At 46.1% G+C, this 13,076-nt stretch overlaps 1 protein-coding gene across 1 annotated transcript in view; it reads right to left on the bottom strand.

The window, feature by feature from the left end:
• The window catches only part of LOC130205726 (beta-adrenergic receptor kinase 2-like), a 28,814-nt gene that overhangs the window by 9,332 nt on the left and 6,406 nt on the right, over positions 1-13,076 (bottom strand). Inside the window, exons 3-4 of the mRNA XM_056433225.1 lie at positions 2,687-2,763; positions 1,582-1,731 (exon numbers count right to left, since the gene is read on the bottom strand). Coding sequence (XP_056289200.1) covers positions 1,582-1,731; positions 2,687-2,763 — 227 coding nt within the window. The remainder of the gene's footprint in view (positions 1-1,581; positions 1,732-2,686; positions 2,764-13,076) is intronic.

The raw sequence follows: 13,076 nt of genomic DNA, 5'->3' as shown, positions 1-13,076 counted from the left end.
GCCCATCAAGCCAATCCAACTTGTGGAGGTGCTTCAGGAAGCGTGGGGTGACATTTCAACAGATTACCTCAACAAATTAACAGCTAGAATGCCAAAGGTCTGCAATGCTGGAATTGCTGCAAAGAAGCATTCTTTGAAAAGCAAAGTTTGAAGAACAAAATTAATACTTCAAATACAAATCATTATTTCTAACCTTGTCAATGTCTTGACTATATTTTCTATACATTTGCAACTCATTTGATAAATAAAGTGTGAGTTTTCATGGAAACACGAAATTGTCTGGGTGATCCCAAACTTTTGACTAGCAGTGTACAGGACTGTCTCAGAAAATTAGAATATTGTGATGAAGTCTTTATTTTCTGTAATGCAATTAAAAACAAAATGTCATGCATTCTGGAGTCATTACAAATCAACTGAAATATTGCAAGCCTTTTATTCTGATTTATTGCTGATTATGGCTTATAGCTTAAGAAAACTCAAATATCCTATCTCTAAATATTAGAATATCATGAAAAGTATACTAGTAGGGTATTAAACAAATCACTTGCATTGTCTAATTAACTCGAAACACCTGCAAGGGTTTCCTGAGCCTTGACAAACACTCAGCTGTTATAAATCTTTTTTTTTACTTGGTCTGAGGAAATATTAAAATTTTATGAGATAGGATTTTAGAGTTTTCTTAAGCTGTAAACCATAATCAGCAATATTAAAAGAATAAAAGGCTTGCAATATTTCAGTTGATTTGTAATGAATCCAGAATGCATGACATTTTTGTTTTTTTAATTGCATTACAGAAAATAAAGAACTTTATCACAATATTCTAATTTTCTGAGACAGTCCTGTATATATACACATACAAACATATATATGTATATACACACATTATATATATTTATATACACACACACATACAGTATATATATATACATGTATGTATACATACACTCACACATGTATATAAAGACACATACAAACATATGCGGGTGTATATATGTGTATATATATATATATACACATATATATATTTGTATGTGTATATATGTATATATATACATATATACACACACACATATATATATGTTTCAGGTTACTCTTTAGTTGTTTTTTGTTCAGGTAAATTTATAAATATTTATTTATTGAGAATATCTTTACTCATCAATATCTTCTTAATTAGTTCTAAAGCATCTCACTGTGTACTAATACTCCTGTTGTGTATTTAAACACATAAAACACATTAAACTGCCTCCGGCGCTCAGAGGGTGTGAATCACGAGCCGGGGGAACGAAGGACAGACGTGAGGAGGTCTGGAGGTGTGGACCCCCCCGGCCTCCGGGAGGAATGATGCATTCTGGGAAATAACCCGATCTGGGACCCTGGGTCTCTCCATTTACAGCCTCTCTTTCTCTCTCTCTCTGAGTCTCATCACCTATTTTATTTCGGCTTTAATCAGTTTTCATTTCTCTCCCCGACGACGACGAGCGAAATGCAGCGGTTTGCTTTTTGGGCCGCGGTTCCCATGGCAACACCGCAGTTGCTAGGCAACGTGCCACTCTCCATCATCCATTCCAGCAGAAGTCTGACAGACGGAGAGGGAGAGAAAGACAAGAGGGAGAGATCGGAGAGGAGGAGGAAGTAGAGGAGATGTGGGGGGGAGGGAGGGAGGAAGAAAAGTGGGAGGATGAGGGAGGATGAAAAGAGAGAGATGGCAAGAGGAGGAGAAAGAAGGGATGACTGAAGAATGAAAACAAGAGGGACACTTATGTGAAGGTCTTTCTCTACCGTTAGTAACATAGTATAGTTAGCAACATGAGCATCATGAGCAACGTTAGCAACATGAGCATCATGAGCAACGTTAGCAACATGAGAATCATGAGCAACGTTAGCAACATGAGAATCATGAGCAACGTTAGCAACATGAGCAACGTTAGAATCATGAGCAACATGAGAATCATGAGCAACGTTAGCAACATGAGAATCATGAGCAACGTTAGCAACATGAGAATCATGAGCAACGTTAGCAACATGAGCATCATGAGCAACGTTAGCAACATGAGAATCATGAGCAACGTTAGCAACATGAGCAACGTTAGAATCATGAGCAACATGAGAATCATGAGCAACGTTAGCAACATGAGAATCATGAGCAACGTTATCAACATGAGAATCATGAGCAACGTTAGCAACATGAGCATCATGAGCAACGTTAGCAACGTTAGCAACATGAACAACGTTAGCAACATGAGCAACGTTAGCGGTAAGTACAGCGAGCAGAAGCTGCAGGCCGCCGTCCCCCGGTGCTCCGCTACGCCACCGCTCAGGAAGCATCCAGCAGGTTATATATATATAATATATATATATTAATATATTGAATATATATATATATTAATAATATATATATAGAATATTAACATATAGAATATATATAGAATATATATATTAATATATATATATATTTAAAATATATATATAGAATATTAACATATATTATATATATTAATAATATATATATATACGGCGAGATACCTCACTACAGATCCCTCACTTCAACCTCACGGTGGCGCTAGAGGGGAGTCCGCCGGGTTCATCCTCTGAGGAACATGAACACCTGGTAGAGGAGGTGTTCCTCCTGAATGAAACCCACAGACTCCTCTAAAGAGAAGAAGAAGAAGAAGAATAATTCACTTACCAATTTTCTGGTTGAAGATCTTGTCAAACGTCAGCTCGTCTCTCTCCTCCAGATACTTCTGCATCACGCTGCGAATACTGAGAGCAGAGAGGAAACACACATCAATATATACACATATATATATATACACAGACATGTATATATATATATACCAGGGGTTTTCCTGCATAGAGAACATTTGGGCGTGCGCCTACGCCGTTTTCCCGAGCACCTATGACAAATCCCGAGCGCCTAAGGCAAAAAAAGTCCGCGATGAAAAAAAACAACAACAAAAACTGTTCATCACTTGCATGTCAGCGAATATGTTCTCAATAGTATGTTTCAAGTCGGCTACAGCCGAACCATCGTTCTGTTTTGATCAATAGTAATCGAGTTGATAAGCGTGTCTTCTTGTCTGATCAATACGCAACTGTGAGGTGAATGGACAGAGCGGCCAGCTGCTGGTCACTCACCAGCCCGACCTGCACCAACACACCTGGACTATTAGGGATGCACCGATCTGATCGGCGCCGATCCATATCGGCCGATATTCCCATTATCGGTTTTGATCGGCGTTCTCAAAACGGCCGATCAGATGACGTAACATCTGTGTGAACTATCAGACGTTTCAATCGCACCGCAACGGAGACGATGCGCCCGGCGAGGGCCGCAGAGTGAGAGGTCAGAGGGGATCCTCACCACCGAGCGGCGTCCCCGTCCCCCGAGTTGAATCTCTGGGTCAACTCAGCCGACTCTCACATGTCTGAGCCCTTATAGACTGATGCTCACGGTAAACACATTCCATCAGGAGCAAAGAGGGTTTGATAACGTTAGCGGAAGGATTTAAGTGACAACATCCGGTTTTGCAAAGTTAGCGGAAAGAATCACGTGAAACAACATCCGTTTTTCAAAATAAGATGTCGACAAATCATACACTAAGATATAAAAGTAAACAATGAACTGATTTTGTATCTTTATAGATCGTTTCTGAGATTTAGCTTAAATTATGCTAACATTAAAACATTGTTACTGGACCAAGGAAGAGTTTATAAAAATAAGTCAGACTTTTGTATGTTAAAAAAAGTCCTGTAAATAGATTTCCCCAAGAGTTCCAGGAAATGAATGATGCAGATGTGTTCCATACATATCTGAAATCCCCTACAATAGCAATCAAACTATTTTAATGTATCAATTAGGACATTTTTCAAAGTAAAAGTCCTAAATGTTTAAAGAAATCTGTAATTTCTTTAATGTTTGAGTTGCTTTATATATGTATTTCCTCCTAGTCCAAGGCAATAATGCTACACAATAAATAGAATGATTCAATCAACACCGTGATCGGTGATCGGTATTATCGGATTGGCAGATACTGATTTCAGTGATCGGTGATCGGCACCAAAAAACCTGATCGGTGCATCTCTAATTGTCAATCAATAAGCCTAACTATTCTAGCAAAATGATTTCCTCAAGCATTGCCTCCATTATTTCTGGGGGGAAAAAATAAAAAATACAGATGTCTGCTAATTCCGGTGATATGGCAATACAGACAGTGCAGGAAAAACCCTGTATACACACACACATGAATATATATATATACACACACACATGTATATATATATATATACACACACACACACACACATGTACATGTATACAGTGCATCCGGAAAGTATTCACAGCGCTTCACTTTTTCCACATTTTGTTATGTTACAGCCTTATTCCAAAATGGATTAAATTCATTATTTTCCTCAACATTCTACACACAACAACCCATAATGACAAAGTGAAAACAGTTTTTTGCAAATTTTTGCAAATCTGTTAAAAATAAAGAACGAAAACATAACATGTACATAAGTATTCACAGCCTTTGCCATGACACTCAACATGTAGCTCAGGTCCTGTTTCCACTGATCATCCTTGAGATGTTTGATTGGAGTCCACCTGTGCTAAATTCAGTTAATTGGACATGATTGAGAACACACCTGTCTATATAAGGTATCACAGTTGACAGTGCATATCAGAGCATAAACCAAGCCATGAAGTTCAAGGAATTATCTATAGACCTCCAAGACAGAACTGTATGGAGGCACAGATCTGGTGAAGGGTACAGAAAGATTTCTGCAGCATTGAAAGTCCCAATGAGCTCAGTGGCCTCCATCATCCGGACATGGAAGAAGTTTGGAACCACCAGGACTCTTCCTAGAGCCGCCCAGCCAGACTGAGCGATCGGGGGAGAAGGGCCTGAGTCAGGGAGGTGACCAGGAACCCGATGGTCACTCTGACAGAGCTCCAGCGTTGTTCTATGAAGAGAGGAGAACCTTCCAGAAGGACAACCATCTCTGCAGCGCTCCACACATCAGGCCTGGTTGGTAGAGTGGCCAGACGGAAGCCACTCCTCAGTAAAAAGCACATGACAGCCCGCCTAGAGTTGGCAAAGAAGCACCTGAAGGACTCTCAGACCATGAGAAACAAAATGCTCTGGTCTGATGAAACAAAGATTGAACTCTTTGGCCTGAATGCCAAGCGTCATGTCTGGAGGGAACCAGGCACTGCTCATCACCTGGCCAACAGCATCCCTACAGTGAAGCACGGTGGTGGCAGCATCATGCTGTGGGGATGCGTTTCAGTGGGAGGAACTGGGAGACGAGTCAGGATTGAGGGAAAGATGAATGCAGCAACGTACAGAGACATCCTGGATGAAAACATGCTCCAAAGAGCTCTGGACCTCAGACTGGGGCGACGGCTCATCTTCCAACAGGACAACGCCCCGAAGCACACAGCCCAGTAACAAAGGAGTGGCTTCGGGACGACTCTGTGAAGGTCCTGGAGCGGCCCAGCCAGAGCCCGGACCTGAACCCGGTTGAACATCTCTGGAGAGATCTGAAAATGGCTGTGCACCGACGCTCCCCATCCAGCCTGATGGAACTTGAGAGGTTCTGCAAAGAAGAATGGGAGAAACTGCCCAGAAACAGGTGTGCCACGCTTGTGGAATCAGACCCAAGAAGACTTGAGGCTGGAGTTGCTGCCAAAGATGCTTCAACAAAGTATTGAGCAAAGGCTGTGAATACTTATGTACATGTTATGTTTTCCTTCTTTATTTTTAATAAATGTGCAAAAATTTGCAAAAAACTGTTTTCACTTTGTCATTATGGGTTGTTGTGTGTAGAATGTTGAGGAAAATAATGAATTTAATCCATTTTGGAATAAGGCTGTAACATAACAAAATGTGGAAAAAATGAAGCACTGTGAATACTTTCCGGATGCACTGTGTATATATCTATATATACACACACATCTATACATTTACATACATGATATCATGAGCCTCTTCCTCCTGTGTGATCCTGACCTTAGTTTGGGACTCGCCCCGCCCCCCAGGCCCCGCCCCCCAGTATGCTGCCCCGGGTGTTAACGAAGACGACAGTCTGGGAGAATGAATCAATTAGCGGCTCCTCCACGGGGCCCATTAACACCCTGAGGCCCCAGAGAGGCTCCACACCTCAGAGGAGGAGAGTATTATGGTCTGTTTGACCATCACTGTGTAGAAGACCTGGGACCGAGACAGAGTGGAATCACAGATGGAGCAGCGCGACACCAGGCGCCTATGGCAGGGGCTACGGACTATCACAGACTACCAGAGCAGACCCCGCGCTATGGTGAGTGCCGACGCATCCCTAGCGGACGACCTGAACTCATTTTATGCACGGTTTGAGGCTAGCAACAACAGCGCTAGCTCGCCGGCTAACAACAACACCGTTAGCGTAGCCGAGGTGAGTTCTACCGCTGGGGACGAACACACACTCTCTGTGACCGAGCACAGTGTGAGGAGGGCTCTGTTGAGGGTGAACACCAGGAAAGCTGCAGGTCCAGATGGCATATCTGGGCGAGTACTGAAGACCTGTGCTAACCAGCTAGCTCCAGTGTTCACCACAATATTCAACCTCTCCTGGCTGAGTCCGTGGTCCCCGCCTGCTTCAAGAGATCCACTATTGTCCCTGTGCCCAAGAATGCTTCTCCAGCATGTATGAATGACTACCGACCGGTGGCCTCACCTCGGTGGTCATGAAATGCTGAGAGGCTGATAAAGGACTACATCTGCGCCTTCCTCCCTTCCTCCATGGACCCGCTGCAGTTTGCTTATCGCCCAAACAGATCCACGGATGATGCTGTCTCCCAGGTACTGCACACCACACTCTCTCATCTGGACAGCCAGAGGGGGCTATGTGAGACTGCTGTTCATTGATTATAGTTCAGCTTTCAACACCATAGTCCCTCCAGACTGGCGGCAAGCTGATTGAGCTGGGACTGAACACCCCGCTGTGTGCTTGGATCCTGGACTTCCTGACCGCCAGGCCACAGGTGGTCAGGGTGGGCAGACACACCTCCAGATCCTCACCCTGAACACAGGATCCCCCAGGGTTGCGTCCTCAGCCCCTACTGTACTCCCTGTACACACATGACTGTGTGGCCAGGTTCAGCTCCAACACCATCATCAAGTTTGCGGATGACACAGTGGTGGTGGGCCTGATCTCCGACAACGACGAAAAGGCCTACCTGGAGGAAGTTGCTGATCTGTCACTCTGGTGCCAGGACAACAGCCTCATCATGAATGTCACCAAAACTAAGGAGCTGATTGTGGACTTTAGGAGGGTACAACAACAGAGGACGTACTCACCACTGGGGATTAACGGGACTACTGTGGAGAGGGTGAGCGGTATAAATACCTGGGAGTCCACATCACCGAGGATCTGACATGGTCAACAACACACGTGACACTCTGGTGAGAAAGGCAAGGCAGCGCCTCTACCACCTCAGGCAGCTGAGGAAATTTAAAGTTTCCCAGAGGATCCTTCAGTCCTTCTACTCTGGAGCTGTAGAGGCGTCCTGACAGGAAGCATCACAGCCTGGTTTGGCAACTGCTCCGCTCAGGACAGGAAGGCTCTGCAGAGAGTAGTGCGTTCGGCTGAGCGCACTATTGAACTACACTCCCACCCTGCAGGACTTGTACACCAGGAGGTGCAGAACCAGAGCCGGCAGGATCATGAAGGATCCTCACCACCCCAACAACAGACTGTTTCAGCTGCTGCGGTCAGGCAGGCGCCTCCGTAGTCACGCTGCAAGAACAGAGAGACTGAGACGGAGTTTCTTTCCTCAGGCCATCAGGATTGTGAACTCCGACCTCACCAGGACCCCCACATAGACCCACACAACTGCCCCTCTTAGGCACACACACACACACACACACACACACACTTACTGTAAATATTGTGTTGTTTTTTATTGTAAATAGTGTGTACTTGTTGCCCTTGCACATTCCTGCTGAGCATTGCCACTTTCATTTCACTGCACACCCTGTGTGTGTATGTGACAAATAAAACATCTTGAATCTTGAATCTTGAATCTTGACCTCAGGGAGAGCCATTATACTTCTATACAACCAGCGGAGTCGGCCCCTGGTGGTCAGGAGAGAGAATGCAGCTTTAACATATGAAGCATAGACTTCTATACAACCAGAGGAGCCCCCTGGTGGTCATGTTTCAGTATTCCTTCTTCTCAGTAGTTTAAATCATATTTAATATGTTCTCTTTATATCTGACGATGTTTATTAAATGTAATAAAGAATAATCTGTGTTTTGCTCTAACGGATCATTAAAGGTTTATATCCAGAATATAAATCAAGACCTGGTCTAGTGGTCCCGGGTCACAATGAAGACCTGGTCTAGTGGTCCCGGGTCACAATGAAGACCTGGTCTAGTGGTCCCGGGTCACAATGAAGACCTGGTCTAGTGGTCCCGGGTCACAATAAAGACCTGGTCTAGTGGTCCCGGGTCACAATGAAGACCTGGTCTAGTGGTCCCGGGTCACAATGAAGACCTGGTCTAGTGGTCCCGGGCCACAATGAAGACCTGGTCTAGTGGTCCCGGGTCACAATGAAGACCTGGTCTAGTGGTCCCGGGTCACAATGTGAGACGCTCAGCGACAGGAACTAGAGGAAGTGCTCACTTCCTGTTTCAGAGGGCCGTGTGCAGAGCTGCTGAATCATGAGCAGCTGACAACAACAACAGATAATAATAATAATAATAATAATAATAATAATAATAATTAAAATAGACAATAAAAAATAAATACATTTAAATGCAAAATTTAAATGAATAATTCATAAATAATAATAAAAATAGAATGAATTAAAAATTTAAATTATAAAAATACATAATATAAAAAAAAGAAAATTAAAAAACACGTTATGATAATAAATAATAGATAATAATAAATGACCTCTTCTGGGCGCCGTATTGAGACGTTTACGGTAAGTCTGACTCCAGTGCGGTCGGCGCAGCGCCACGGGTTGTTTTACAGCTTAAAGTGAGTGTCTGTGTGTGTGTGTGTATGTGTGTGTGTGTGTGAGGAGGGGGGGGGGGGGTGGCTGGATAATATTTTAACACGTCTTTCTAATAATAATAAAAAAGAGCGATAACCTCCGTTAGCTGAAGCTTCACACGTCGGACGCCCCCCGACGCCCCGGAGGGTGTGTGTGTGTGTGTGTGTGTATGTATGTATGTATGTGTGTGTGTGTATGTATGTATGTATGTGTGTGTGTGTATGTGTGTATGTGTGTGTATGTATGTATGTGTGTGTGTGTGTGTTTTAGAAAAGTTCGAATGAATACAATCTATATTTAGTTATTACATGAACAAGGTCAGCGGGAAAGACACGTTGAGGGACCAGAGGGGTGGACACATGACCCAGTACTCATGTTCACTGAGCAGAGCCTGAACGCACCGAGCTAAGGTTACTAGCTAACGTTAGTAGCTCTCCTCCTGTTGGTCTAAACACTGATTGGTTGTTCAGTCACATGATCAGAGAAGCGTCATGATGTCATGATGTCACGATGTCACGATGTCACGGTGTCACGGTGTCACGGTGTCACGGTGTCACGGTGTCACTGTGTCACGGTGTCACGGTGTCACTGTGTCACGGTGTCACTGTGTCACGATGTCACGGTGTCACGTGTCACGGTGTCACGATGTCACGGTGTCACGGTGTCACGGTGTCACGGTGTCACGGTGTCACGGTGTCACGGTGTCACGGTGTCACGATGTCACGGTGTCACGGTGTCACGATGTCAGGATGTCACAATGTCACGGTGTCACGATGTCACGGTGTCACGATGTCACGGTGTCACGGTGTCACGGTGTCACGATGTCACGTGTCACGGTGTCACGGTGTCACGATGTCACGGTGTCACGGTGTCACGATGTCAGGATGTCACAATGTCACGGTGTCACGATGTCACGGTGTCACGATGTCACGATGTCACGGTGTCACGGTGTCACGATGTCACGGTGTCACGGTGTCACGATGTCACGGTGTCACGATGTCACGGTGTCACGGTGTCACGGTCTCCTGGATGACACTGGATTGACAGCTATGGGGTTGGCGGTAGCCGGTGTAGCGCATGGTTCCCCCTCTAGGGGGCGCTGCACAGAGACACGTGGAGGACATCAAGAGTCCTCGATCGAGTGTCGGTCGGATGCAGACGAGGACCCATAATGCACTGCTCCTTACTCGTGGCGGTGGTTACGTAACTCCGCCTCCATTACCTCCGCCCCAGCGGGACCAGCTGTTCCCCCCCCCCCTCCACCCCTCCACTCCGACCCCTCCACCCAGACCCCTCCACTCCACTCCACTCCGACCCCTCCACCCTTCCAGCCCGACCCCTCCATCCTCACTGAGCACCATCACAACACCAGCCTCCTCCGCGTGACCCGTTTTCAGAGAAACTCCCAGAAGCCACTGCAGCGGCCGACGGCCCCTGACCCTCGTATATAAACGGTGTGTAACGTGACGCTCCTGAACGTGACGTGTGTATTCACATGTCTTCTGTTTGACTGAGTGGTGCGTTCAGGACCTCATTGTGTTGTGTTCAAGGACTCATTCAACACGCCGTCTCACGTCATCACGAGTCACAACGAGCTCCAGGCGAACGTCAGAATCCACCTCTAACATCGGGATGTATTCTAGTCCATCACCAACACTCCGTTTCACGAGACGACACCTGAACGCATCATCTCTCTGTGGTCTTTGATGATAAATATATAAATAAACCTCTATATCTCTGTGACAATAATAAAACCAAACAGACCTGAAATGCTCCGCATGTCACTTCAGCTTCGACACACAAACGAGATGAAACCGGTTTTTCCGGCTGCCGCTCGGCGCCTGAATGCATCGCTGTCAGGTTTCAGGTTGTGAAAGATGAAGCCAGTTTCAGAGAAGCTTCAATTCTACCGCTCAGCGAGGGAAGAAACCATGTAGAGGTACACAGAAGTATCATATACATGTATACCTATGTGTATACATATATATATATACACACACACAAGTGTGTAATATTACACGTTTATAGAGGGACTCTAAAAGGTCTGAAGTGAAGTAAGAAAACTAACGACTAAAACTACTTTATACAATTAAGAGTATAATATAGAATACATAGTTTAATATGCAGTATAATATAATAATAAAGGAACTGACCCCCTGCTGGTGAGTCAGTGAACTATTGTTAAACTTCCTGAAAACAAATAAAAATAAATCGCTGGAAGTTCTGCAAAAAACAGAAAAACTGCCAACTCAGCAGAAACAGAGCGAAGTACACGAGTTCTCCTGGGAACGAGACCCTGAACGTTCCATCAATGTTCCCCTATTGTGGCCAACACTCAACAACAACAACACAGTGGGACCCGGGCAGCAGATCTATTTCTGATCTTTATGATGGAAATCAAACCTCCCACTATTGCATTCTGGGAGAAGTGTGTTCCTACAGGTTGAAACTCTCTTTATTCTCCGTAGTGAACGATGCCCCCCCCCCCCCCCCCCTGGATGAGACCTCGACAGACTCAAGCGCCCGGTGGTCCGATCCCCGAAGCCCCGCCTCCAAAGTCTCACCTCCTCGCCAGAGCACACGGCGGGAATGTGGCAGCGCTACGACACCTCCGGAGAACCACGCAGGGGGAACCGCTAGACCGGAGCCGAGTCTCCAAGGAGGTCTAAGGAACTTTAAGGAGGTCTAAAGTTCTTTGAGGAGGTCTTGAGGGGGCCTGGTTTAAGGTCTTGAGGGGGCCTGGTTTAAGGTCTTAAGGAGGTCTTGAGGGGGCCTGGTTTAAGGTCTTGAGGAGGCCTGGTTTAAGGTCTTGAGGAGGTCTTGAGGGGGCCTGGTTTAAGGTCTTAAGGAGGTCTTGAGGGGGCCTGGTTTAAGGTCTTGAGGAGGTCTTGAGGAGGTCTTGTTTAAGGTCTTGAGGAGGTCTTGAGGGGGTCTGGTTTAAGGTCTTGAGGGGGCCTGGTTTAAGGTCTTAAGGAGGTCTTGAGGGGGTCTGGTTTAAAGTCTTGAGGAGGTCTTGAGGGGGCCTGGTTTAAGGTCTTAAGGAGGTCTTGAGGGGGTCTGGTTTAAGGTCTTGAGGAGGTCTTGAGGGGGCCTGGTTTAAGGTCTTGAGGAGGTCTTGAGGGGGTCTGGTTTAAGGTCTTAAGGAGGTCTTGAGGGGGCCTGGTTTACGGTCTTTGAGGAGGTCTTGAGGGGGTCTGGTTTAAGGTCTTAAGGAGGTCTTGAGGGGGCCTGGTTTAAGGTCTTGAGGAGGTCTTGAGGGGGTCTGGTTTAAGGTCTTAAGGAGGTCTTGAGGGGGCCTGGTTTAAGGTCTTGAGGAGTTCTGGAGGGGGCCTGGTTTACGGTCTTGAGGAGGTCTTGAGGGGACCTGGTTTAAGGTCTTGAGGAGGTCTTGAGGGGGCCTGGTTTAAGGTCTTGAGGAGGTCTTGAGGGGGTCTGGTTTAAGGTCTTGAGGAGGTCTGGAGGGGGCCTGGTTTACGGTCTTGAGGAGGTCTTGAGGGGACCTGGTTTACGGTCTTGAGGAGGTCTTGAGGGGACCTGGTTTAAGGTCTTGAGGAGGTCTTGAGGGGGCCTGGTTTAAGGTCTTGAGGAGGTCTTGAGGGGGCCTGGTTTAAGGTCTTGAGGAGGTCTGGAGGGGGCCTGGTTTAAGGTCTTGAGGAGGTCTGGAGGGGCCTGGTTTAAGGTCTTGAGGAGGTCTTGAGGGGGCCTGGTTTAAGGTCTTGAGGAGGTCTGGAGGGGGCCTGGTTTAAGGTCTTGAGGAGGTCTTGAGGGTGCCTGGTTTAAGGTCTTGAGGAGGTCTTGAGGGGGCCTGGTTTAAGGTCTTGAGGAGGTCTTGAGGGGGCCTGGTTTAAGGTCTTGAGGAGGTCTGGTTTAAGGTCTTGAGGAGGTCTTGAGGGGGTCTGGTTTAAGGTCTTGAGGAGGTCTTGAGGGGGTCTGGTTTAAGGTCTTGAGGAGGTCTTGAGGGGGCCTGGTTTAAGGTCTTGAGGAGGTCTTGAGGGGGCCTGGTTTAAGGTCTTGAGGAGGTCTGGAGGGGGC

Source organism: Pseudoliparis swirei, chromosome 15 (genome assembly GCF_029220125.1).
Source record: "Pseudoliparis swirei isolate HS2019 ecotype Mariana Trench chromosome 15, NWPU_hadal_v1, whole genome shotgun sequence".
NCBI lineage: Eukaryota > Metazoa > Chordata > Actinopteri > Perciformes > Liparidae > Pseudoliparis > Pseudoliparis swirei.
This window is presented reverse-complemented; position numbering and strand designations above follow the sequence as displayed.